Here is a 26819-nt window from a genome sequence, read left to right as displayed (position 1 = left end):
CAGAGAAGTCAAATCTCCTTGTCCAATAAAGCACATAGCCAGCTGTGTAATGATGGGTTTCGGGGATATATAGAGAGAGGATTTTCTTCCCAATTTTAGCAGACAGGTTGAACACTTCGTTTTCCCCTTAGTAAATGGTGAGGCAGCTCCTTAGCGTTGAACTCATAAACTCATAGTCTTTAAGGTCAGAAGGGACCATCATGATCATCTAGTCTGACCTCCTGCACATTGCAGGCCACAGAACCTTACCCACCCACTCCTGTAATAGACCCATAACCTCTGGCTGAGTCACTGAAGTCCTCAAATTATGATTTAAAGACTTTAAGTTACAGAGAATCCACCATTTACACTAGTTTAAACCTGCAAGTGACCCATGCTTTATGCTGCAGGGGAAGGTGAAAAAAACCCAGATAGCCTGTCTCTAATGCTATGTCCACTGTCAGTTTTTATTGGGAGCATTAAGACTCAGAACCTGGCTGCTTGCTTGATGTGCATTAGACAGTAGTGCTTCAAGCCAGCAAGCTCCTTTCTTCTTTTCTTGGCTTTTTAAGTATAATTTATGCCTTAGATTTATCACAGTATTCTGAAAAATATCTATGTATTGAAATCAGCTATAGGAAAGCAAAGCATCATACAAAATAATAAAGGGACACTCTTTCAACAATGCATCCATCTCCCCTTGTAGTGGTGATCAGTTTAGCATGTACAGGTTTTTTTCCTCTGCAAGGAGAATTTGTTCACACAATTTGAATAGCTGGGAACTTAACACTGATTGTTGCTTACAAACAGCACATACAAAAATGTACACAATGAAGTGGCACTATGAGTATGAAGTCTGCTTTCTGTTAACTTGGGCCCAAGAGGCGTATGTTCATTTGGATCCGACTGCATGGAGTTCTCTGGAGTGTTAGATTAAGTAATAGGTGACCTGAAGGCCAGCTATTTTGTGTAATTGCTCTCTTCTATAGGTTCCGCTCCCTGGTTACATAGAGGCTTATCCACGATCACGCTATCAACATAACTCTCCTTCAAGACTTCCCCGCCAGTACAGTCAGCCAACAAACATGCATCCTAGTCTGGAACAGGCTCCGTTGCCTTCTACTGCAGCTTCTCAGCAGAGCCTCTCAGAAAACGACCCTTCTGACGCACCTCTTACCAACATTTCTACAGCTGCTCTAGTGAAGGCAATAAGAGAGGAGGTTGCTAAACTGGCCAAGAAACAGACAGACATGTTTGAGTTCCAGGTCTAATACCTTTGTGCACAGTGTTTGTATCACATACCTTGTTGTAGCCAAGGAAGTAAGTCTTAATTTTCAGTTAAAAACTTGCTGCAACTTGTGCCAAAGTGATGGAAGTTTTCTCCTGAAAGGTCAACACTAGGTTATTGTGAAATGGAATGAAATAGAACAAGAGGACTTGAAGATACGCACTCTGTTTGTTTGCTGGATAAGGATATGCTGCCAGGCAACTCTTTAATACTGATAAGTTCTATTTATGATATGCAATTGTTTGTCACTTAGCTCTTGTCCTATGAGCCCTTTTTCACTAGGATGCTATTAAACATATGTCTGTGTAATACTACAGTCTATTAAGAATCACAAGAGGCACAAAAGTAGAACTGTCTAAAATAACTTCTGCATGTCAATTTTATTTCTGTGATTAAAGAAGAAAATACGGTAGTACTGAGTAAACTAAAGGCCATAAATCTTCTATGGTAGAGATAATATTAATAGTTCATTACAGAATAAGCAGGGCTGAATGCAACAAAGCAACGTCAGTCTTTTCCTTCTAGAGATCACATTCAAACCACAAGAATTTGATGTGAATAAGTAATATGAACAATGTACCCTGTAAATAGTCCCAGCTCTCATGCTATTATGAGTACAAAGGCCAGAAACAAGAGAAGACTGTGAAGAGAGTTAATTGTATTGGGGTAACTGGTGGCTTCAGTGTTCATTAATGCCACTGTTGAGTTACAGAGAATGTGTTTGCAATATTAAGAGAGCTTATGCTACATGATGGTAAGAAAGATTAACAAAGGAAGTGGGTGCTAAAAGCTTTCAGAAACCCACAAATGAAAAATAGTTATTTGAGTTTTGCCCTACATTCAAGAGGTATTCATTCTGAATGCATTGTGAAGCTGGTAAATTTGAGAACCTTGAGCAAATCTATCCAGCCTGGAATAATGAATACACCTGCTTTGACAAGAAAACCTCTATTTAACATAGTGTTTTGTACTCTTTCTTGAACAATGACATCTAGTAAAGTGATGCCAGAGAATGCTACCTGAAGCTGTGACTGACTTTGATTACACTGGAGCAATGAATACACGAACTCTAGAATTCTCAGTCTCTGTAGGAAATTCTGAATGTAGAGGACCTGTTGATTACATTAAAGTGTAAATAAGTAAACAAGTATGTGGATTTAACAAAATATTATTGTTCTGTGAAAAAGGGGGGTATTTGCTGAACCTATGATGACTGTAGACTGCTCAAGATAAAGATTATACTGAACTGTTATATGAGTCCAACCGCCACAAAAACCTAAACAGCTGAATTTGACAGTATTCATCTTTTGCAGTCTCACAAAATAGTTAGGAGATGATGCAAAATACTTCCAGTTCCTTCAGTAATAATTTAGCTTTGGGAACTGAAGTTGCTTATGGGATGCTGTGTTCTGGGCATGTTTGGCTAGTGAAGTTAAAGGTAATGTTCATCCTGTTAATTTATTCAGCTTCAGATGCATATGCTATTTTATCTGGTCATTCCATTTTTGTAATGAGTTTCTTTGGTCTTTACTGAGGTGAGAAAGGGAGCTTGGTTTAGCTTTATGGCCATTTGAAAAAAACCTGACTGGACAGGAAAAGAAAAGATTGGAATGAGACGTTGAAATTGTTGAAGCACAAACTTTTAAAACAGAGCTATTTTTTCAAAAAATTAAAATTAAAAAAACTCATTCCAGATAGTGATGCATAGCTACCCTGGAAAAAACAGATGTCTCTTGCTCTAAAGACCTTAACTATTCAAAGATTTTGGAATGCTAGTTGATCTTTAAACAAATGTGAAATTTCATTTTTGTTACTTAATTAGATATAAATGAAATGTATTTTTGTAATCTCTATGTAAATATGCTGTATATTTATACACTTGACCAATTATGGACAGAAAATTACCATAAACCAATTGCAAAAAAGGGAAAAATCTTGAGCAACTTATTGATGAAGATTGATACCTGATGCCTAGGGTACACAAATAGGCAGTTGGATAACTTGAGTGAACAAAGCACCAAAGAAACTCAGCCTTTCATACAAATATGAGTCTAATGAAGACAGACTGGTGTCTCAGTTCCCTATCAACCAACTAATACTAATCTCATGAGCATAACACAATGCATCCAAATGTCTTCTTGTGTTAATTGCTGTCTCCCTGAAAATATTGCATTTGAAAGTGAAGGCTTATAGATATTGGGTTTGCCGTAAGCAGGACTATTTCCCATTGGCTTCAGCAGGAACTGCACACTCTCACACCAGGGCTGAATTTGTCTGTTAGGCCTTATCTACACGCAAGTTTCACCAGTATAATTTTCATTTAAATTTTAGCTTAGCATCCTCCTAGAGAGAAAAAACTATGATGGCAAAGTTAAATCAACTCCTCCCCCTCCCCCACCCCAGCCCCACCCACCTGGGGAAGAACGGTTAGATATCCAAAGTTAATTCTGTTTGGGATTGTATTGATGATGTGCCATCTGTTGAAAAATTCCATGATTTACTTCAAAAAACAATGTGGTGCACTTTATTCACAGATACATTTTAATCTCTTCATTCATAATGGCTTTTTATCTTGTTTATAACATTTCGCAGTTTTTAAAAGAACTACAGGAAAAGGTTATGAAGACAGTAAGGACATTTGTGGAAAGAGAAATCATGTTATAATTATGCTATCTGAGCACAATGCAATGCCACAGTTAAAATACAGTGTACAAATAATTTGTAATATAATAAACATTTTGTATGCCAGCAGTTGCAATATAGTTTTTCCAACAGTGATGTAAAAGAAGGAAATAGACTTCATCTACCAGTTAGAGCTGCAGTCTCATCAGAAGTATGTTGATGCAATTTTTACTGGAAGAGACCTAGCCTGAAAGTGACTTCTCAGATCTGCCCACAAATCTTTAACATTCTTTTAAATAGCATTTCCATGTTAACATTTTAGGATTTTGTTTATAAGAAATGGTGATATCCTGATCAATGTCTTGTCTTCAGATGTGTAAATCATTAGTTAAAAAAAAAAACAACCTCTTCAAATTGAAAAATAATACTGAACTACATTTCAGTATATGTGCTACAACACTCAATAATCTGTCTCTAATATGTGTTCTTTGTCATTAACTGTAGAACAGTAACTTGAGGTGGATAAGGGGGTGTGTGTGATTTGTTAAATAGTGGGGTTTTTTCTGAAGGAACTAATTTATCTGGGTTTTGCAAGAAGTCTGAACACAGCAGAAATGTGAACAGTATTTGTGTCTCAGCATGTCGCTGTAGCATTGAATGGAAATCCTATCTACTCTGTAAAAATGGGGAATGGATCCTAAAGAACCAGAGTGTCCTTGTGCATATGACACAGCTTCAGAGTAGCCGTGGCCACAGAATGGTTAGGGAGAGAACATGTTCAATATAATATCAAAAATAAGAGTATCTATGCACTCCGGGATCTATAGGTCCCTTTGGGCATGGTGATTCCTGAAGATCAGAAAATTCTGGGGTTACAGCAGCTTCACTGCTTTTTGTTGCTGAGGATCACTGAACATCCAATTAACGTAGGGAAATGATATCCGTTATACCTCATACTATCCCAAAATAGCCTGTGAATTAAAACCTCCAACTACCACTATTCTCTATGGCCACAATGAGCCATATTTATTCTTGGAGCAACTCCATGTAAGGCAATGGAATTACATCAGGCTTCTGTTTGGCAGAATGGCTTCTAGTTACCAAGAGTGTGCATGACATGACATGTATAATGTGTACCAGCATGTTACATGTCACTCTAATATATTTTGAATGTATCCTAATGTAAAATTTAAAAAGCAGTATCATACAATGCACTTGTTGTAATATGGTCGCAATCAAATGGATTTTAACCCACTCGTACACTGATATACTGTAGCCTTATTATAGGGATGGTGGCATTTCACACTCATTGTAGTCACACTGCACTGGTATAGATGCACAAGGCAGTGGCGGGGTAGGTTCATTGTGTTCAGTGTTGTGTTCGTCTAAGTGTTCACAGGGTAACAGCCTTTATTTACACCATGGAACCCTAAAGAATCCCGAGGGCAGCATGGACAAAACTGTAGGAGGAATCAGGCACATTGTCTGCACCAGGATTTTTGCCTTGATAGGGACTGCATTTCTGGGCCTGAAGAACTGTTGGAGTAGAGTGCAATGGGTCCAAAATACAATGGGGGAAAAAATCACTCACACAGAAATACCATGTATTCTAAGCATTCCAATATATTTGTACCCAGTATACTACCCTGGCTCCAACCTGTCAGATCAAAGACTATTCCCACTACTCCGCATGCCTTTTCTTTTTTTTAACGTTTGTGCCAAAGTACAGCTTTTGGAGTAAATGATACACACTATTCAAAATGTGTGTGGAACCAGATCGTTTGTAACCAATCCTCTGCAATGGCTCCAAAGAAAATTATTGGTGTGTTGAGCAATTTTCTCAAATGGGTGAGAGTTCAAGGTGAAATGTATATCAGCATTTGTGTTAGGAGTATAATGTTATTTACAGGTAGTATTTTGTGTGTAAATGTCATAGCAGTGCCAAACACTGCCAATATAGCTAACGGTCAATCACAATTTATCTGCCAAACTCTCTCTTTCAGGGGTATAACCCATGGTCAAAATAAACCTTTGCTCTCGGCTGAAGCTTGATTCTTGAACTGTGAGCCCAAGAGTGAGATATTTGTTTTGCCAATTTATAGAAGTACGAAGTTGTTTTTCCATTTTTTTTTTAAATTGTAGGAGTGCAAAAACAGAACAATAGATTTCCTTGATTTGAATGCTTTTTTGAACACTACATATCTAATCTGACCAAACAATACAAAGCCTTGCTTGTGAAATGACATTTATAAGTTTTTAGCTTAGCATATGTACTGGGTGCTCATTTGCTATTTTAAAAAATGAATTTTAACAAAGATGACCAAGTAATTGGTTTTTGAAAATCATCCCTAGCTATCACTACAATAGCTCTGCTGGGAAATGACACAAAACTGATTCTGGGCTTAATGCTGTTCTCACTTGCACGAGTAACTCCACAGAAATTAATAGGTCGGATCCTTCTCCCCCGCCCCAGTATAGTGGCTTTGTAATGGTGAGGCAGTGCCAAGTAGTTAGAAAACTACCCTAAAGACGCAGCTAGTGAGGTCCCTTGTATAGGGAATCCTCGTACAGTATAAAGCCAGTGTAGCATAGATGCCTTGGTGGTGGTGGGACAGGTGCTGACGGGGCCTAGACTGGGTGGACTGGAGTGTGCTCTGTTACAGCTGCTTATCATTATACAGCCATTATAAGCAGATGTGAATTAAAGCAACCCTTAGGCCACCAGCCAGCCAGCCTGCCTCATAATCATGGGGCAGAAATGTAGTTTAGCACCAGATTTTTAGAAGTATTTAGGCACCTAAATTTAGTATTTAGAAGGAGATAGGTGCCCAGTGGGATTTTCAAAAGTCAGTAAGTGCCTAATCCCCACTGAAGCACCTAGGTGTTTCTGAAATCCCACTAGGTGCCTATCTGCAGCTTTAGGCCCCTAAATACCTTTAAAAATCTGATCCTTAAAGCCATCTTTGCTACATCAAGCTCTCCGCAGGCACGGCAAAGGATTTAGCCCCAAGCAGTTACACTTGAGTAAAGCTGCTGAAAGAATCAGGCCCTGAGCTGCTAGTTTATCAAGTATATAATAATCTGTGGTTTGACTATGGTTTAAATACAATACAGAGATATTGTAAGAAACCTTACATTAGGTCAAAATAATGTTTGTTTTTAAAAGTGCCTGAATATAGTTTAACACTCAACTGTCAGTTCCCAAGAAACAGTTTCAATCTATTATAGTCTGTAAATAATTAATAAATATGCATTTACATAGTAGATAATAAAGGCTCCAAAGGAGTGTAAATGATACAGAAAATTGTCTCCACTGAGTGACACATTTACAAAGGAGATCAAATTCAAGGATATGCCTTAGTTTGCTGTAGCTGAATGCATTTCTATGCCCTGTAAACTGTTCTCAAAACACTATGGCATACAATGTCATCATTTAAAGTCACACACCTGTGGCATGGAGCACTGGATTTAGCAGACTCCAATGGGACAACGTGAAGAGTGCTGTGTACATGATTTCTTTTAAACAGCTCCTTCTGACATATGCTCTTAGGCTCAATTAAATGACTTAAATTTTCAAAAAATGGATATTTTAGCATAGATCACATGGACCAGCAAAATAATGCAGCTTATGCCAGCTGATTGACCAGGACCTAAGAAGCCTGTCACCACTGTAAAACAGCAAGTGGCAGGATCTCTTGATTCTTGTAGTGCATGGGCTCACAGGAAATGTGGGTTAACATACATTGGAAAGTGGCAGCTCTATTGGTTTGAATAGAGCTGTTTAAAGTCAGTTTTATGTACTTTTTTTTAGTGGAGCATTTGTTCCTTTCTTCTTTTTGTTTAACCCCCCCCCCCTCAGAAACAGGAAAAATCTGAGCATAGGTAAATTCTGGGTGTACACGCTGTCTTTGGCCTTGTCTACATTCTGAACTGTGAAAAGTGCAAGAAACCACCCAAAGTTAGTTTCCATAGAACTCTGCATGCCACAGAGTCTGCAAATATTTAGTTTTTTTTCCTCTGACTTGTTCATTCAGCCCTTAGCTAGTATAGTACCAGAAACACAGTAGCATCATTGAGAATAACAGTAGTGTCCAAAAACTCAAAACCAAGATGGAGCTAGCCTTTGGATGTGAATGATAGATCAGAATTCAACAACGCAGCACCATTAGCCCAACTTCAAGTAACATTTTCGCTATGGTTGTATTGATCTCCTAAAAAAAGAAAATGGATACAGCATCAAAGGTTCTTCAACTTTTTGCTTGATATAACACTTTACCTGCTGTAGACATATATTTTATGATTCTGCTTTCACACCAGTGTAAATCAAAAGTAACTTCATTTAAAACACTGGTATAAAACTGGTGTGACAGGAGAATCAGGCCCCAAAGGTAATGTATATATTAATTAACTGCTGTGATATTCCATAGATCAGTGTCTTGTTTGCTGAAGCTTGCTGATGTTGTGGTAGAAAATGCATTAAAAGACAAATACAATTCTCTTCCTTCATTGAAGCCATTGTCAAAATTCCCCCGATTTTTCAAGGGAGCAGGCGTGAGCCCTTGTTTCCATCTGTTTAGGCTGGATGGTCCTGTGGTTAAAACACAGGTTTGGGAGCTGGGAGATCTGAGGTCTGTTCCTGTCTTTTCTACAGCCTTCCTGTGTGACAATGAATCATTTCTTGCTAAGCATCAGCTTCTCAATCTGTAAAGAGAGGGGAGGGGTGTGATAATATTGCCTTTCCTCTCAGGTGGGTTGTGAGGCGTAATTCACTAATATTGGTTAGATATTTTGAGATCCCTGGATGGAAGCTGTTATAATAGTACAAAATGTTTATTGTTGTGGATTTTTTTCAACTGTACAGGAGTCTCCAAATTACCAGATGTTTTAAAAACATTGGAAAATGCAGTTATTTAAAGGGAAAAACTCCACCTGAGGCTGTACTCATATATGCTAGGAAGGCTTTCCAGTATTAGCTTCTACATTTTAGAAGATTTTCCTAAGATAAATTATTAACTACATAAATTGCTTCCTGTTCCATGCAAATCAGCCCACTTTTCAATTAAAATGTATTTTTTGCATCTTTGAGTTATCAAAAGGACTAGTCCTGCATATGATGAAAATAGTCATTTTATCTTGTTCACAGCATGATTGCTCTTCACTGTAAAAGGTTGTGTAAATGAAAATTGTTCATAACTTCTCAAGCCAATTTGCCCATTTTAGATTTCTGAAATCAAGAAAAGTTGCATAATTAAGAGTTTGGGTAGCAATTTGTTAGACAAAGTCTAGAGACTAAATTGAAAGAGAATAATGAATATTAATACTATACTATGCAATTAAAATGAAATATCCAGGAATTGTATCCTTTTTGATTAAAAACATGACATATACTAATGCTACAATTATACATATCATTGACAAATAACCAGTTAACATGTTTGGGTCATTACAAATGGATTTGCTTTAATTCTGAATTGTAGCGTGATTACAGAATAGAAGCATATGGTTTCATAGAATTTGTTTTTAATGTTAGTTGATTTCGCTAGGCTGAAGTTGTACATGTTCTTTCTTGGCAATTTTGGCAAATTAAATAAAACATCTTAAAACATGCTTTGCTAACTGGTGGTTGTTCCTGATGTGTCCTTTCCAACAGACGAGATGCTCTGGCTGCCTGCTGGAGATTGTATATTATCATCATTATCATGGAGCATGCCTCATTTTTCTCCTTTTGATTACTATTTCCCTTTCTGTCTCACCCCCAAAGTAAAGCATGTAACCGAAACAGTTATTTGCAGCATTTTATATGATCTTTTGAAATATGCTGCCCTAAAGTTTAATGGTGATTATGCAGCTCTCTTGGAATCGCTAGAGCTTCCAAGGGCATGGAGTGACCTCCTTAGGCCCTGATGCTCCCCTCACATGTAAAAACTTGAGTGAGGGAGAAAATAAGGCTAAAAGAGCCACATGTTGGAGTTTTGCTCTTCCCTCCAAGGAGGAGGTGTGTGCAGCCTTGAAGTGGGGCAGGAGCAGAACGGCCAAGCATCACAGAATATAGGGATGGCGTGTAGACCCCGAGTCTCCTTTTTGGAGTTTCCCTCTCAACTTGGGATCTTTGTTGCAATTGGCTACTTCCCTTATATCTGTGCACATTATCCCTTTCAGGCAGGGCCAGAAGTCTGCAAGGGAAAGTAATTTACTCTTGCATGGATTTCTTTTCTTGAAGGGAGCATGCAATGAAGAGGGGCTGTTGCCTGATAATATTCCCTTCCCACTCGTTTTCTGGGACTCTTGACGTTGTTCTATGCAGCTGTTATAGCCATGTTGTCCCAGCATGTTAGAGAGACAAGGGGGGGACTGATAATTGCTTTTATTGGACCAACTTCTATCAGAGAGAGAGACACACACAAGCTTTTGAGCTTACACAGAGCTCTTCTTCGGGTTTGGGAAACTAACTCAAAGTGTCACTGCTTAGTACAAGCAGTTAACACACATTTCAAGGGACCATTCACCTTGGTGGCATATAGAGGCTGGAACTGTGCCAGAAAGACCCAGGAGGGAATTTCCCTCCAGGACAGACACAGAATAGGGCCATTAATGGAGTCCCAGTAGTGGACACCACTACAATGTTTCTGGACTGTAGGTCAGACTTTGGGAGGCTGCTGTAAAAAATTAAATGACCCCTGGGGTTGCTCTATTTTTATGCTATGTTATTTTTTCAGCCCATGTAGTGGTGTAGCATATATCTCCTTATGTAAATCTGTGGTACTAAACAACTGACTAGTCTTATTCATGACTTGCTTCAAGATCTCAACCGGTCCTATCTACCAGCTCCTAGAAATCATGCTTGATCTATTGATTAGTGACTCCTATTTGCTATCAAGCCCAGTCTCCAGTTATCAACCACCTTCAAAATGGCCAGTTTTCCTAGAGTTAAGGGATAGCTCTTAATTTCCTTGCTTTTAAGTATGGATGCTAGGCCCTTAGCCCAAAATTTTCAAAAGTCAGGTGACTAAAACTCTGCACACCTCTTTGAAAATAGAAGTGGTACTGGTATCGTAACATACTGTTTTTGGATTTCGTATATCAGCTGTTCCAGGGTAAATTAGAGTAGTTCTAGTTTAAGACTATTTTACTCTCTAATGATCCCTTATGGTGAGGTCAAGCCGATGTTTGGAACATTTTGTCATAGTGAGCTCAGAGGAGGAAGAGATTTGAAAGCTGGTGGACATCGTTGCTTGTTGCAAAGTACTTTAAAATACAGCTCAAATGTTTTCTTGTCTCTGAAGTCTTAGTATCTAACTGTTCCCACCACAAAGCAGCCAAAACCGCTTCAGATTTCTGAAGTGAAATAATTAACTGCATTCCATGGAGGAAACAATGGGTATCACTATGGACACACACTGCTTTCAGAGCAATGGGTATCATTGATCAACCCTGATGTTGGCTGTGGAGATGTCACAAGCTGCTCTTTGAGAAGCCTTCCTTGTTAAAAAGCTGGGAATGAAAGGGGACACCTTGCTGACATTTTGAAAACTTTGCCCGTAAATCAAATTGTTGCTTTCCTGAGTGCAGTGCAGATGGATTGGTTGATTCACCAGAGTGCTTTACAAAATTGGTCTGAGAGGCACAAACCTTTAAATGTCTAGTTACCTTTTCCTAACTAGTGTCTGCATCAGGCAAAAACAATTTAAACATTGTGAATAGTAAGTTGGTATTCTCTTCCCAGTTTGTATATTTTTATGATATCTATAAAGGAAATCAATAAACATAAGGTTTGCAGATGCACTAACTAGTATAAAGAAAGAATGCGCTATATGCTGCCATAGTTGAGAAATTATTTGTAACAAAATCCAAGGAAAACAGGAAAGAAAAATAGAAAAATTTTGCATGTACAAATAACCATTTTGATGTCATTAATGTTGGTTGTTTTGTTTCCATGGGTCATTAATGCAATTGTATTCAAACTGTAGGAATAGCATATGCAGTTTATGTGCACACACACATTGCAGGCAAGTGCATGCCTACAGTTCTGCAAACATCCTTATATTTCCAAGTTCGATTAACAATTATGCTTCATTTCAGTGGGAGATTGTGGCAGAGGCCCATTTGTGGTTCACTACTCCATATCCAGCAACTCTTGTCAGGCCTTGCATGCTCTTTACACCTCACACATTGGTGTCATGATATTTATTTAAAAGGTGATATGTAATATCATTTAAAATCTAACACCACACTGGTCATTAATGACACTAAGAAATGTTTGTAACAGCTTGGTAGGTGAAATTATGGATACTCTGACATTATGTCCTGAAGATTGTAAACAGACAAAGGTGAAAAACCAGGTTTCTTCCATATGAAGGGGAAAGAAAATATGGTGGCAGCTGCCCATACAGGAAAGGGGGCTCTGATTGGCTGCCTTCGTGTCAGCCAGTGGCTAACCTTCCTGCAGCTGTATAGGGGAGAAAGGTGTGACCCTAAGAGCATCCCAGTGCCAGAGGCTCACTGTTATCAGGTAACAAGTTTCAGCTGGTCTGACGGGTTCAGTGTACCTCAATTCACTATGGTTATAATCTGTATCATTGGAAAACCAATAACTCGCTGACCATTCATATTCTTGCATGATGTATGCCCAGGGTGTACAAAAACTTATGAATATGCTAGAATTATATTTTTAAAATATATTTGACAAGCCAGGCAAAGGCACAGTCTGTCTTGGACAAGGTCTCATGTGTATTTGAGTCTTTGACCAACCAGTCTTCAGGCAACAACAATGAAAATCCATTTTTACATATTAGGTAAACAATTCAACCCAAGTGGGAGAGGAGACAAAAGCATGAGAGAGAAGCTTAGTCCGACTTACTTTTCAAAGAATACATTGCAAAGGTTTACTATAAAGTCGGGGGGCAGCTGAGGGACCTGAACTTAAAGTGATAGGTAGTTGAATCAACTGATTGTATGCAATATTACTGCATTATAGAAGTGTATATAATGAGGTCTTTTTTTGAAAGCCAATAATACACCAGTGATTAACACTATAAGGAAATAACACAGTGCTGGTATGCTTTAAGGTCTGTGGCCAAACAGGGAGAAACAGGTTTCCTCCCTGTCACAGGGTCCACTCACCATGAGCAGTACCTCCTGCTGGCTGTTCTGGGGATTAGCTCTGCCAGCTTGCATTCTCTCCGGGGAGGTCTTCTCCCATTTTGTCTTACCCTGCTCACTCCTGGGTCTGCAGCTTCCTCTCTGTGGCTTGGCGCTCCAGCCAGGTCACTAAAGTCCTCCCCTTCCAGGGAAATTCAGTCTTTCCAGACCTGCTGGCTGGCACCTACAACACCCTTGCCACTCTCCAGTGGCTGGTAGGGGAGCCCAGGCCCACCCTCTACTCTGGGTTCCAGTCCGGGACCCTCAGCTCAGCAGTTGGGGGGCTTTCCTCTTTGCTCACTGTTCCTTCCCTGGACTGCTTCTTAACACGCTTGGTTCCCCTTCCCTCCTTCCATCTCTCTCACCACAACCCATCTCCCTTTTCTCAGGGAGTGACTGCTGCCTGTTTTTCTGAAGCCTTCCCCAGCTGCCCCTACTACAGCCAGCTACCTGGCTTTGCACAGGTGATCCTGTTTCTAATTAGTTGCCTCCAGCCTAAAGCTCCCTTGCTTGCAGTCTAATCTAGTGCTTGCTGGGATAGTGTGGGGAGTTCACTCCTGCACACTCCCAGACAGGAGATAAGGTAGCTCTTTACCTATCTCCTATGTAAATTAAGAATTGTGGAAACAAAACAATGGAAGTCTCATTTACATACAGGGTGATAGGACACCTTCATCCTGCCTCTTGAAACAAAAGTTATTGACCTTTGGAAGATACAAGCAAAGAGAAAAACCATCTTTGATGTCCCTCGCTACACAGACACAAGGGAACAGCTCTTGTAAGCTGAGAAAGATGGGCCCTTCAACCAAGGCGGGGGTGTTTGAAGTCCCTGAAAACTGAATATAGGTAAGAAACCATCTTGAACAAAGTCTGTATTTTGCTAGATTAAGTTCTCGTCTTCTAGATATGTTTTCACTTTTATTTGCATGTAACCCTTTCTAACTTTATTCCTTTTACTGGGCATAATCATTTACCTCATTATGTCCTCTTAATAAACTTGTATTATTTTAACTGTAAACCAACTCTCAATGCTGGAGTTTGAATGTAAGGGTGTATTCACCTCAGCTGAGTTAATAAGTTATGATATGCTTTTGTGTCTTCAGAGGAATAAATGAACCCTATTATTTCTCTGAGCTGTCCTGGAGAGTGCTAGACGCTATAGAGCACACCATTTTGGGGAAGTTTGGAACAGGACATGTGTTGGGGTCACCTTGCTGGTTGGAAGCCAGAGTGGGGCTGTGAAGGTGTAGAGAGGCTGCTGGGGTCAGAGTGGCTGAACCTGAGGGGCTGTATCTAGCACACAGACATTTCAGCATGTGACTTGCAGGCTGGTTGTGAGCATCCCAGGCTGGGAGCTACAGTAGCAAAGCATTGTAAGGCACCCAGGGTTGCAGGACAAGTGTTGACACAACCCCTCACTGGGCTGGATTGCATCCTGAACCCTTTTCAGAGTAGCAGCCGTGTTAGTCTGTATTTGCAAAAAGAAAACGAGGACTTGTGACACCTTAGAGACTAACACATTTATTTGAGCATAAGCTTTTGTGAGCTACAGCTCACTTTATCGGATGCATTCAGTGGAAAATACAGTGGGGAGATTTATATACATAGAGAACATGAAACAATGGGTGTTACCATACAAACTGTAACCCGGTGACAGATATTTAATAAAATATCCGCCATTTCCCTTATGTAGTTGCTTGACTTTGTAATTGATAATTTATACATACTGGGCCAAGTTCACCTTTTAGTGAACAACATAGACTCCATAGAAGTCATTGCACTACAGCAATGTGTCCTGCTATGTTTAATAAAGTTGTAACTTTCATAGTCTCATAGGAGCACTCATTTGAGGGAAGGAAGGTTGACAGAGTAACCTAATCCTTTGAAAAGTGAGTGCCTGTGCTCATAATGTGTCTTTGTCTTTATCCTCAGCACCCCTCTGAAAGGTACTTTTATACCTATTCTTCAAATAGAGAACTAAGGCCCAGAGAAACTAAGGTCCAGATTTGTAAAAGTGTTTAGGTATTGCTCTGCTCATCATTGTAAGGCACTCAGTAGCTTAATGGGGGGGAAGGATCCGAATTTACATTGCACTCCCCATCAGTATTTGGCCCAAACCAGGGAAGCTAATGATCCCACCGGCAGACCAAATTTGGTGATGAATCCTGGTCACGTGTCACCTGCGGCCAGTTGCACATATGCTAAGGAGAAGTGGCCTAATCCTCACTGAGACCGTGGGACTCCTGAGGGCTTAAGTCACTTTTGAAAATGGGAGTTAGCCATCGGGATCACTTTGGCCTTGCAACACTGAGCAGAACAATGCCTAAATATCTTTAACAATGTGGGCCTAACTGTATTGTCCAAGGTCACCCAGGAAGACTGTGGTGGAGCAGGAGTTGTCTTCCAAGTTGCAGGCTAGTGTCCCAGCTACTGGATCATATGTCCAGGGATATATTAAACCTGGAGGATTTGGTTGTTAAGACTTAGGTGCCTTGAATTCTGTGGTAATGGGTGTGACAGGACTGTAAAGCATAAACCTGAATTATGTTTAATCTTGATTCCATTGGCTTCACCTGTAATCGTTTCTTGGGGGATAAATATCCTAACCTTTGGCTCATACTGATTAATACAAGGTCTTGGTTACTAAAGTTCAACTCCGTATTTGTATGAAGGATGAGACCCTTGCCATTGCATGTATCACTGAAACCTGACTAGACAATATCACAGAATTTGTTTTGGCACAGTTGGTGCTAACCAGATATATGGTGCAGCTTAAATCTAAGGGAAGACTGGCAACAAGGTGGTGTTAATATGCTGTTTGCGTCCATCCCAGAGTTCAGATAGTCTCCTGTCCCAAAGCTGGGCTGAATAGTTTGTTCACTTTGTTAGTCCCAGGGTGGAATGATGATGGGATTGGTTTTGATATATTAATTACCTTGTTACACTCGAAAGTCCCTCCTTGAGCTGCTGTAAATATTGGTTCATACCGCCATCTAGTGGACATGCACCAAGGTTAAAAAAAAATCTGTTATTTCCTACAAGAAGTCATATAATTCTAGATAATCATGTTTCCTTCTTGCTTCCTTCCTTGTGCTCTTCTTGGATTCACAGTAAGCAGCTCTATGCACTTATTGTAGCTATTCTCTTGGCCTTCAATCTCCCTACCATTGTTGCTTCTGTTTTTGCTTGTGAAATGACATTCCTTTTGAACACCGTTTTCAATTGACAGTTAGTCCTCTCAGGTGCACCAGGACATTTATCGCTCCGAAAATGCTACATACCTCTAAACAACAATAAAATCTATTATGGCCCCAGCAATACAAAACCCAATCAAACACAAAAAGTCATAAAACATGAACTTAATCAAATAATTTATTAAGAAAAAAATTACCTTTGTAGTTATATGTGAGAAGCTCTGTTTTACTAACATTTAATTAACTGAGCCTTGCAGTTACCTGAGGTAGATTGGGACACAGGCAGAGATCATGGTCAAAATCTTCAGTTAATGGCCTCTAATTTTGGGTGCCCAGCTTTAGACAAATATGGCCTGACTTTCAGATGCTGAGCAGTCACAACTCCCATTGACTTCTAATGCAACTGCAGGTGTGCAGATATTGGGAGACTGAAGCTGGGCAGCCAAAAAGGAAGGCACTCAACGTTCGAGATCCACTTTTGAAAATAGAAAAGGAGTACTTGTGGCACCTTAGGGACTAACAAATTTATTTGAGCATAAGCTTTCGTGAGCTACAGTTCACTTCATCGGATGCATTTTTTTTCCACTGAATGCATCCGATGAAGTGAGCTGTAGCTCACGAAAGCTTATGCTCAAATAAATTTGTTAGTCTCTAAGGTGCCACAAGTACTCCTTTTTTCTTTTTGTGAATACAGACTAACACGGCTGCTACTCTGAAACTTTTGAAAATGTGGCTGTGACTTGACCAAGAACAAATAGGAAGTCTGTGGCAGAGTTAGGAATAAAATTGAGATCTCCTGACTCAGTTTTATGCTTTAATTACAAGACCATCCTTCCTCTGCTGCAATGTAATTATCAAACTGGCCTGGTCTACAATGAGCTTTTTCTTAAGTCTCCCACCATTGTAGTCAGTCGTGTGTGGCATGATGAAAGTATGAGAGAGAAGTGCATTCTTTAGTCAAGCAGTACAAGTCCTCCGTGTAAGTGCAGCTCTGAAAGTATATTTTTGTTTTGCCATAACAAGCTCAAGTCCTAAGACCTGTGGTCTGCGATACAGCTGCATGGTCAACAATGCCTATAGTAAATTCATTTCTTCCTTTTGATAAAACTCATTTATATTTTTCTGAGGCAATAGCGGCTTCTGTAGCCAGAGACCCATGAATCATTTTCATCTAAACTGCAGTCAGGGTAATATATTTAGTTCAACAATATCCTCTTTTTCCATTGTGCCATTCACTACATCATGTTGTTTTAAAATGATTTTTGGAAAATATGATCCATTGTTTATAGATTACATCTGTTCTGTGCTCTACCACTACAAATCTAATGATTCAAAATAGCTAGAACAAATTAGTCATAGATTTATTTTCTTCTCCCTCCCCTTATGGATAACATTATGCTCCACACTATATGAAAGATATATTTTGAGTGCAGATGGAACGCAATACTGAAATTAGTATAAAAAAAACCCTGTCCCATATTAGATCCAAGAGGACTGGCTTTTCAGGAAAAGAAAAACCTGCTATTATAAGCCATCTAGGAATTGACCAAATTCCTAGGCTTTAGGACAGTGGTTCCCAAACCAGGGGTGCCGCTTGTTCAGGGAAAGCCCCTAGCGGGCCAGGCCAGTTTGTTTACTGGCCACATCCGCAGGTTCGGCCAATCGCAGCTCCTGGTGGCTGTGGTTTGCCACTCCAGGCCAATGGGGGCTGTGGGAAGTGGCGGCCAGCATGTCCCTCGGCCCGCGCCACTTCCTGCAGCTCCCATTGGTCGAGAACAGTGAACCGCAGCCACTGGGAGCTGCGATTGGCCAAACCTGCGGATGCGGCAGGTAAACAAACCAGCCTGGCCCACCAGGGGATTTCCCTGAACAAGTGGTGCCCCTAATTTGGGAACCACTGCTTTAGGGTAATCACTGTGTGGAAAATGGGGTGCTGTCTTCCTTCTAATGCGAACCCCCATCTACCTGCACCCTGAAATCCTTACATTGCTGTCTGTTGTTCATAGGCCCATGAACCAGTTAGTGAGAAATGGGTCATGCTGGGGAACAAAACAGGCTAGGATGGAAGGAGGTGGTGATATTTTTGTGGGGAGTTAGATAAGCTCAGCTATTGCATCATATTGTACATCAGAGAGACACTGGGGAAAAGTTCTTGTTCTTAGTATGTATTTTAATATATTTTGGGGAACTGCATGGTATCTTAGAATTATTGTGCTTTCTCTGTCATAAGAACATACAATTTTACCATGCTGGGTCACTGGACTAGTATCCTGCCTCCAGCAGTGTTAAATTCCTGATATTTCTGAGGAAGGCAATATCCATCCCCTTTGTCTTCAGTAATATACCTTGTTAATTTTGTAAAGCTGTAACCAGGTGATCAAGATCAGCTCTCATCCTGAAACATAAGCAAGATGTCACTTTCTCTTTTTTTTTTTTCCTCACTGCTATTAGGGTAAACCAAACATATATTAATATTCAAGTTATTTTATAAAGACTAATACCCAAAAAGGAGTATTGTGTATTTGACACATTCAGTATTGGACAAATAAAGTACAAAAAGCCAAGTAGAGAATATATACTGTAAATTTCTAACTTGGCAATATAACTGAATAGCATATAATCAGTAAAATAATATATCACACGGAGTCCATTACAAAGCTGTAAGATAACATAATGATAGAACAGCTAACTGAAATAATCCTTATGATGATGTAGGTGTCTGTTTTTTCAGATTCTGTCTTGTCTTTATGCCTTGAACTTTTTCATCTTTTAGTGCCTTCAAAAGCTTATCTAGAAAGGAATGGAACAGAACATTAATTTGTCTCTACTATTTAAAAATGTAAATACAAAATATTTTCATAAAAGAACTCTCACTTTCATGTGAAACTCAGTAAACCACTGCAACTCACTGAAGATAATCAGATACTAAAGTGGAAAAAGGTATCCACTATTTTGACACACACAATCCATTAATTTGTTCTTAGGTAAAGTAATTGTAACATGTAACTTTAATTCAATTTCTTTTAGATATATTAGAGGTTTTGTATCTTATAGATTTAAATTTTCTTTTTAATTTTTGTGTGACTTTAGCTCTCCTGAAAGATTTCAGATTTTCCTGCCAATGTGATTCTGCTTGGGGGAAGAGATGAGAATCTTCATGTCCAATCAATGATTGGCTTCTCTGCTGAGACTGCCAAAAATGGATATCGGCAATGTTTCTGTTTTATTCCTTTCCTGTGGACATTTTGCTCACTTGGAACTGAAATGAAAACGCCAAAGGCATTTCACCACTAGCCTTCAACATCAGGTCACTACTGACCTATGCTGGTTTCAGTAGTGATCTGCTGAGTGCTTCTATATCCCAGTACCAATGCTAGGGCCTGTTCAGTTCTTCATGCCCAAATACATTTGTTAGTCTCTAAGGTGCCACAAGGACGACTTGTTGTTGTTTGCTGATCCACACTAACACTACTACCCCTCTGAAACCTGTAAGAGCAAGGTAACTTTCCTTCCATCTGTCCCTCTACATTCAATAAAGGGAAATGCCATTTTTCACAGGAGGGAAAAAAGTCACCGTTTTGTTTCTGCCTCTACTCCGTTTTTCTGGCCAGCATGAGCATTTTCAGAGGTGGGAGCAATCCTGAGCACCTCTCAAACCATCTAATGCTGTGAGGCTGGGAAGTTGCAGGCAGTCTGTTCACAAGATGCTGGCCTGACTAAGGACATAGGGGTAGCCCCCAGGAGACAGCTCCTTTAAGGGCACGGATGCAGAGATGCGAATGCTCCTGCCCAAAGGATGGGGGGTGAGGGGAAAGGGCGGAAGGTCCAGGCCCCTGCGCCGGGGGGTCCTCATGTGGGGACTAAGGGAGTGAATGAGGGCTGCTTAGGGCTGGGGACGGTGCCCATGCCTCAGCTAGTGGGTAGGGACCGCTGCAGCCCAGGACCCGCCCTGATCCAGAGGATTTGGGCGGGGCACTGGGGGCCAGGCCCGGCGGGGGCGGGGGCGTGTGCTCGTGCTCTGGGCAGGAGGCGAGGGTAGCTTGTGGGTGGCTTAGCGGGGCCGGGCCGGGCCGGGGGTAGCAGCCCCGCTCCGGGCCGGCCCTGCCCGCACACGCACACTGCTGCGGGTCGGAGCCGTCCCCGGTCAGTGCCAGCAGCTCCAGCTCCTTGAGGCGGATGCCCAGCTCGCAGATCTCCCCGTCCGGCGGCGGCGGCGGCGGCTGCTGCCCGGGGCCCCGCGGGGCGGCGCCGCTGTCGGCGGCGGGGCAGAAGAAGCGCAGCGGCTCGTAGGGGATGGGGGCCAGCCCGGCCGGCCAGGGGCGCGGGCAGCTGCGGGCGGCGGCAGGAGGGGGGCCCAGGCCGGGAGGGGGCCGCTGGGGCCCGGCCGCGCCCCCCCGCAGGGGCACGAAGAGCTTCCGCCAGAGGCCGCAGTCCGCCAGCGGGGCGGCGCTGGGCGCGGCGCGGTCGTAGAGGGACGGGAAGTACAGGGGCCGCGGCGCCCGCTGCTGCGGCTGCTGGTTCATGGCGCCGCCGATCCCGGCCAACCGCCGCTGCCCTGGCGACGGTGGAACGGCGGTGGAGCCGGGGGGGCGAGGGGAGAGTGGTGCGGGGGAGGGTGATGGGGGGCAAGGGGGAGGGGCAGAGTAGCTGAGGGCGATGGGATGGGAGTCGGGTTGCCAACTCTCCTGGAGACTCCCGGCCACTCCTGGAATTACCTCGTGATGAAATCTCCAGGAATGCGTCCAACCAAAATTGGCAACCCTGGGTGGGAGGCCTAGGGGGAAGGGGCACCAGGTGGTGGGGCATGGGGTGAGGGCACCAGCCGGGAAGAGGGATTCCGGGGTGGGGGCAACTGTGGGGAGAAAGGCACTGGACACAGAGGTGCCAGCGGCACCTGCGTGGGGGTGGAGCCCCGTTCTGACTGTGCTGTGAGAGGGGAGGCTTCGTTCCAGGGGGGACATTGAAGCTGTTCCCTGCCCCTGCCCTGGCCGAAACCGCGAAGCTCAGTCTGGCACAGGGCTCCTCTGTTTAGCGAAGTCTAACTCTGGGTCAAGGAGCAGGTGCCAAGAGCGCTGCTTTCTCAGTGACCTGCTGGTAGGGTTGCCAGGTGTCCGTTTTTTGACCAGAATGCCCGTTTGAAAAGGGACCCTGGCGGCTCACTGGCCGGGCTGTTAAAAGTCTGATTGGCAGCGTAGTGGGGCTGGCAGGCTCCCTGCCCTGTGCAGCTCCTGGAAGTGGCTGGCATGCCCCTCTGGCTCGGGGGCAGCCACAGGGATCAAGCGTACTGCCCCCACCCCGAATGCCAGGTCCACAGCTCCCATTGGCTGGGAACCACGGTGCCCCTATATCCATGGAACTTAGTTACTCATTTGTTGTTGTTTTGTTGTAGGCCATTTATCGCTATCAGTATCAACAATATTGACAGAAATTTGATGGGTATGAGATTCTGTGTTTCATCCAATATCACTTCCTCACAGAGACGTTGTGTGTGTCCCTCCAAGGCCACAGCCTGATGCTGAGGAGAGTAACTTGAAAGGGATAATGCTCACAGAAACGATTCTGGTGTATATTGATTTAAATTCTGGAAGGGAATGGCCATAGATAGTCACTACTGTTACAGATCACTTTGTGTCAGAAATAAGTTAAAGAAATTAGTCAGTAGAAGAGACCTATTTCTGTCTTTGAGCAGCCAACCAAGTGCCCCAAGAACATCTGGATGCCTAGTAAAAGTGTACTTTAAAGGACACTGTTAACTTAAAAATTACTTTTTATCCTTTATTGTTACCAGTAGCACCTAACTTTACTAAAAATCGCTCAAATGCATATGGAGGAAATCCTGCTACAACTTCCATGCCTCCTGAGAACTGTGCATGTAGTGAGACAAAGGAATCTTCTGCACACTTCCTTTATTGAAAATGTGATGTTGCCTGTCAAGGATGCATGATAGACTCAGAAAGCAGCGTTTTTGCAATTACTTATTGAACAGTATAGTGCCTTAAAAGAATAGTCTTTTAGCTGTCTATCCCAAGGCCCACCCATGAATAGGGGGAAATGGATTTTTGGGGGTGGGGGAGGACCAGGAGGGAGTTAGTAATGACATTATAGTGGCATTTGCTTTTAGATTGCTTGTTCAAATTGAGCCCAGGTTGAACGTGTCTGTGGGCCCAAGATTGCATTTCTTCTGCAAATAAATCTCCCATTGATTTCAGTGGGAATTTTGGGAGTTCAAGGACTCCAAGATCTGGAGTCATTATGTCATTAACATGAGATGGCTAGTTGGTGGTCTGTGTGAAATCAGTCTGGTGATCTCAGTCCTGAACTCAGTAAACAGGTGTTCCCATAACAAAACTCCACATATCATGTGGCAGTAATTGGCAGTCTTGGTGATAATCTATACTGAGAGGCGAACCTTTTCCATGGGATAGGGAGCCTGAAAATTTTAGTGTTGTATCTGTTCTGTGGGTGAAAGGTCTTTAGGGCTTGTGGCCATATCACGGTTAGTAAATTCACATGGGTGAAGCTAACCACAGTGCACTGAGCTGGCACAAGCCCCACTGAACTGCTGATGTAAGCTTAAGTGTTGCATTGAGGTGAATTCAACCCATCATATTTTTTCATTCTTTTCTTGAATAAAATGAATAGAGCCCTGTGCGGATTCACAAATGTATATCCGCATCCGATCCGCTATCCGCAGAAATTATCTGCAGATATCCTCATCTGTGGATGCAGATATCTGCGGATTTGAAGGGCTCTGCACTGGGGGCGACACTGAGGCTCTGAGGCATCGCCCCCACCAGAGCTCAGTCGGGGAGAGCTGCAGGCAGCTGTGGGGAGCCCGCACGGAGTTGCGGACTCTCCACCTGCCCTCGGCCGGCCAGGGAACCTTGGGGGCAGGGACATGGCTGGGGGGGGGGCTGCTCTCAGCCCCTCCTCTCCCCACGCACAACGGGCCAGTGGGGAGGGGAGACCTGTGGAGCTACCCGGGATGCTACTCGGGGCCCCCTGCCCAGGGCAGGTGGCGGGTCCACTGCAGCTCCCCACAGTTGCCCGTCCGGCTCTTATCATCGCTGGGCTGTGGCTCCAAGACGCCCCCTCCCCGGCCGGAGCAGGGTCAGGGAAAGTTGCACTGGCAGCTGTGGGGAGCCATGGCGGACCCTCCACCTGCCCTGGGCGGGGGCCCAAGTAGCCCCCGCAGTGTCCCAGCCCCCCGCCCAGGGCAGGTGTAGAGACCCAGGCTCTCCACAGCTGCCAGCGCAGCTCTCTTGGACCCATCTGTGGCCAGGGAGGGGAGTGGCTCGGAGCCGCAGCCCAACCATGGTAAGAGCCAGGCGGGCAGCTGGGTGGAGTTGCAACAGACCCTCCACCTGCCCTGGGGGGCAGGGACACGAGTAGCCCCCAGCCCAGTGTCCCTGCCCCCCAGCCCCTCCGCCCAGGGCAGGTGGAGAGACCCAGGCTCCCCACAGCTGCCAGCGCAGCTGTCCCCGACCCGCCTCTGGCTGGGGAGGGGGGTGGCTCAGAGTTGCAGCCTAGTCACAGTAAAAGCTGGGCAGGCAGCTGTGGGGAGCCGCGGTGTACCCTCCACCTGCCTTGGGCGTGGGGCCCAAGCAGCACCCTGCCCCCCCCCCTCCAGGGCAGGTGTGAGGAACCGCGGAACGGATCCTCCAGCTGCCCGCCCCCCTCTTACCGTCAGAGCCCTGAATAGATACAAAATTTGTGTCCACTATCTGCAGATATAAAGCAGATATCTGGATTTGCAGGGCACTAAAAATGAATATTTTGGTATTATCTTGCTAGAAACAGGCAGCTTTCTTCTAGTTGTAATATTCTGTGTTGCTGGCTAATATATGAGTGGGTACTGCTTTAAATTTTGCAGATACAGACACTAAATATAAAAGCAACTGACGGTGCCTTTGAATACGATTAGAAGCTGAAAGATAAAAGGCTGGGTTTATGCCATAACTTTATTTCCCTTTGTATTATTTATGGAATATATTTAATTTAAATGGATAGTAAGAACAGATGTATTATGGTGGTATATGAAAGGTGCTTCAGCTAGTAAAACTCTTTATTCTTCCGCAAGTGTGACACTAAAATATTAACACCACTCATGTTCTTGAGGAACTGAACCCATCTTTATAACTCGATTTTAGAGGAGTACTGGATGGTTCAGAAGTCTCGGTAACGAGATAATCTTTACAGATTTCAGTCCAGTTCATGTTAGTAGTGACCAAAAATAATTTCTGTATGTTCGTTCTTGAGTGGCTTATGTGAAATGAGTCGTCAGTTTTAGCCCATTTCCTACTGGGCAGGTATCAGCATCTTGGGAACCACCACATCACTTGTCACTGATTGGCAATGTCAGTAGAGATGCTGAGCATTGAATGGACATAGAGTAAAAACTACCCTTTTCTCTAGAGATGGTTATTCCCAGTTAGATTGGAGGAACATTGGATTGGTGGCATGCAGAAGCTCAAATGGTTGCACCAAATTGTCGTTCTTGGACAAATAGATCTCGCTGGCTCCTCTTCACTTATGGATGTAAAAACATCTTTGCTCTGAGACAAAGTTCAGAATCTATCAAATCTGTATACTACCTCTTTTGCTAAATGGGTCAGAAACATGAAACCTCTTACAGGCAGACTTGGAGTGGTTAGAGGCATTTCATATACACAGCGACAAATCCTGACCATAAAATGGTTTGATTTTAAACAAAATGTCAGTCTGTTAGACATCTGGCCTTCCTTCATTCACTCATATTCAAAAGTGGCATTGTATGCATTTCATCCACATTGCTAGGTTGGACAAAAACACCCCAGGACACCGTGCTCTCAGTCTCTCCGTCAGTGCATAAAAAGGTGCATGTTGAGCCAACCTGATGCCATCCATGAGGCAGCCCCAGAGATATGTGGATTTGCAGGACTGTGCCGGATTTGGGAACTCCACAATGCCTGGGGTGAAGCCATCAACTGTGGCCACTCTGGCTGGTGCAGTGGTCCTCAATACACTTACTGTGTTTCCGGATGATGAAATTAAATAAGAGAGTCCCTTTTATCACTATTTGTGTGTTTGGCTCTGTACGTCATAAAAGTATTCTAAGGAATTTACTGTAAATCTGACACAGAGGATACATGTACATATGATACACACAAAGAAAAGGAGTACTTGTGGCACCTTAGAGACTAACAAATTTATTTGAGCATAAGCTTTCGTGAGCATCCGATGAAGTGAGCTGTAGCTCACGAAAGCTTATGCTCAAATAAATTTTAGTCTCTAAGGTGCCACAAGTACTCCTTTTTCTTTTTGCAAATACAGACTAACACAGCTGCTTCTCTGAAACCTGTCAATATGATACACAGATTTTTTTTTATTAAATCCCTCTGTCTCTGATGTATTATCGAAAGCCCTCATGGAGGAAATATGTTTTAATATGATTAATTATATGGATATCAAGACCATCCAGAGCTATCATAATTACTGATAAAATTTTTGTAAGGGATATTAACCTTGTGCTTCAGGGCTTAAGCCAATCTCCAAGTATTAGGGATCAGGATGAGAAATAATGTGGGGGCAGATATCTGACATCTGCATAATGTGTGGTTCTTACACATTTCTCTAAAGCATCTGGTACTGGCCACTATCAGAGGGCAGGACACTGGATGAGATGGACGTTGGCACTGATGCAGTTTTGCAAATCCTGTGCTCCTGGGAGAGAGAATAGTGAAGAGGAAACTCTTGTAGCAAGAGGAGGGAATTTCAACTGTAAAGGACAACATGGAAGAAGATGTGAAGGCAAGAGTAGGAGGAAGGTATGAGGAACCATTCAAGAGGGAAGTTTGAGAGAAGATAACGTAATACAGGTAGTTATAGCACGCAGTTTTTCCTTTGCTAGTCTCCTTTCCCATGATTAGATACTACAAAGATAGGCAATATAAAAGTGATTAGTTGCATTTCCCCAAAATAAATGGGTTCTACATAGTTAAAAAGAATCTTGTACCACAAGAATTTTCTTATCTTGACAAAAAATAAATGGGGAGCATATGCTACTAGTGCTAATAAAATGGATTTTGCTGTCTTTAGTGCCATCTAGTGTTTATTTCTGGCATTGTATTAAAGGGTGCTTAATTTCCATGTGACAGTCAATATGCTGGTAACGTCTTTAGCACAAAAAAGTTTTGAAACCTATAAAAAGAATTAGGGATCAGATACAGGGCAGAAGAGTGACACTGAGCATGGGACAGCTGTAACAAGGAAAGGCTGTCAGATATAATTCACTATGGCATACCATGGATTTTAAAGCTCTCCTGATACTCATAACTTGCGTGATTCTCTGCTTGATTTCATGTGTAATCACTGACAGCAAGCTTGCCTGGATGGCAAGTAAAAGCTCCTACTCCTGATATTCTGAAATGAGGATAACAGCTTTCAAATTGCTATCTAGTCATTTCTTGGGACTGTGGCTATTAGTCAAGATGCTTTTGGTGTAATTTGGTATTTCTGTAGTCAGTTACATGTGTGACTATTAATGTATGTTAATAGTCATGTCTGGGGTCAAGCTAAATGGCAAAAATACTGAGATTACTTTTATAGGAGGTTATTAA

The 26819-nt window shown here is 42.5% G+C and overlaps 2 protein-coding genes across 3 annotated transcripts in view; one reads left to right on the top strand and one right to left on the bottom strand.

The window, feature by feature from the left end:
• The window catches only part of KIAA1549L (KIAA1549 like), a 208723-nt gene extending 199292 nt beyond the window's left edge, over nucleotides 1-9431 (top strand). For both annotated transcript variants that reach the window (XM_074955098.1, XM_074955099.1), the window contains one exon: nucleotides 969-9431. In XM_074955098.1, the coding sequence (XP_074811199.1) occupies nucleotides 969-1250 (282 nt within the window). In that variant the 3' untranslated portion in view covers nucleotides 1251-9431. The remainder of the gene's footprint in view (nucleotides 1-968) is intronic.
• Nucleotides 9432-18234: 8803 nt separating this feature from the next.
• Nucleotides 18235-20744, bottom strand: C6H11orf91 (chromosome 6 C11orf91 homolog). Its single transcript, XM_074956667.1, has 2 exons — nucleotides 20339-20744; nucleotides 18235-19011 (listed from the first exon to the last, which is right to left on the bottom strand). Exons 1-2 carry the CDS (start codon nucleotides 20742-20744, stop codon nucleotides 18923-18925), a joined length of 495 nt encoding a protein of 164 aa, XP_074812768.1. The 3' UTR covers nucleotides 18235-18922.
• Nucleotides 20745-26819: the final 6075 nt, after the last annotated feature.

This window comes from Natator depressus, chromosome 6, assembly GCF_965152275.1.
Source record: "Natator depressus isolate rNatDep1 chromosome 6, rNatDep2.hap1, whole genome shotgun sequence".
NCBI classification, from domain to species: domain Eukaryota; kingdom Metazoa; phylum Chordata; order Testudines; family Cheloniidae; genus Natator; species Natator depressus.
Note: the sequence above shows the minus strand (reverse complement) of the source record. Positions and strands in the feature narration are given on the sequence as shown.

Bases quoted from the DNA above. Each gene is read 5' to 3' on its own strand.
- C6H11orf91 (XM_074956667.1), bottom strand. From the start codon at position 20,744: ATGAACCAGCAGCCGCAGCAGCGGGCGCCGCGGCCCCTGTACTTCCCG. The intron at 19,012-20,338 runs GTGCGTGTGCGG...ATTCCTTTCTAG, and splicing joins CGGCTCCGACCCGCAGCAGT to ATAAGCTTTTGAAGGCACTA.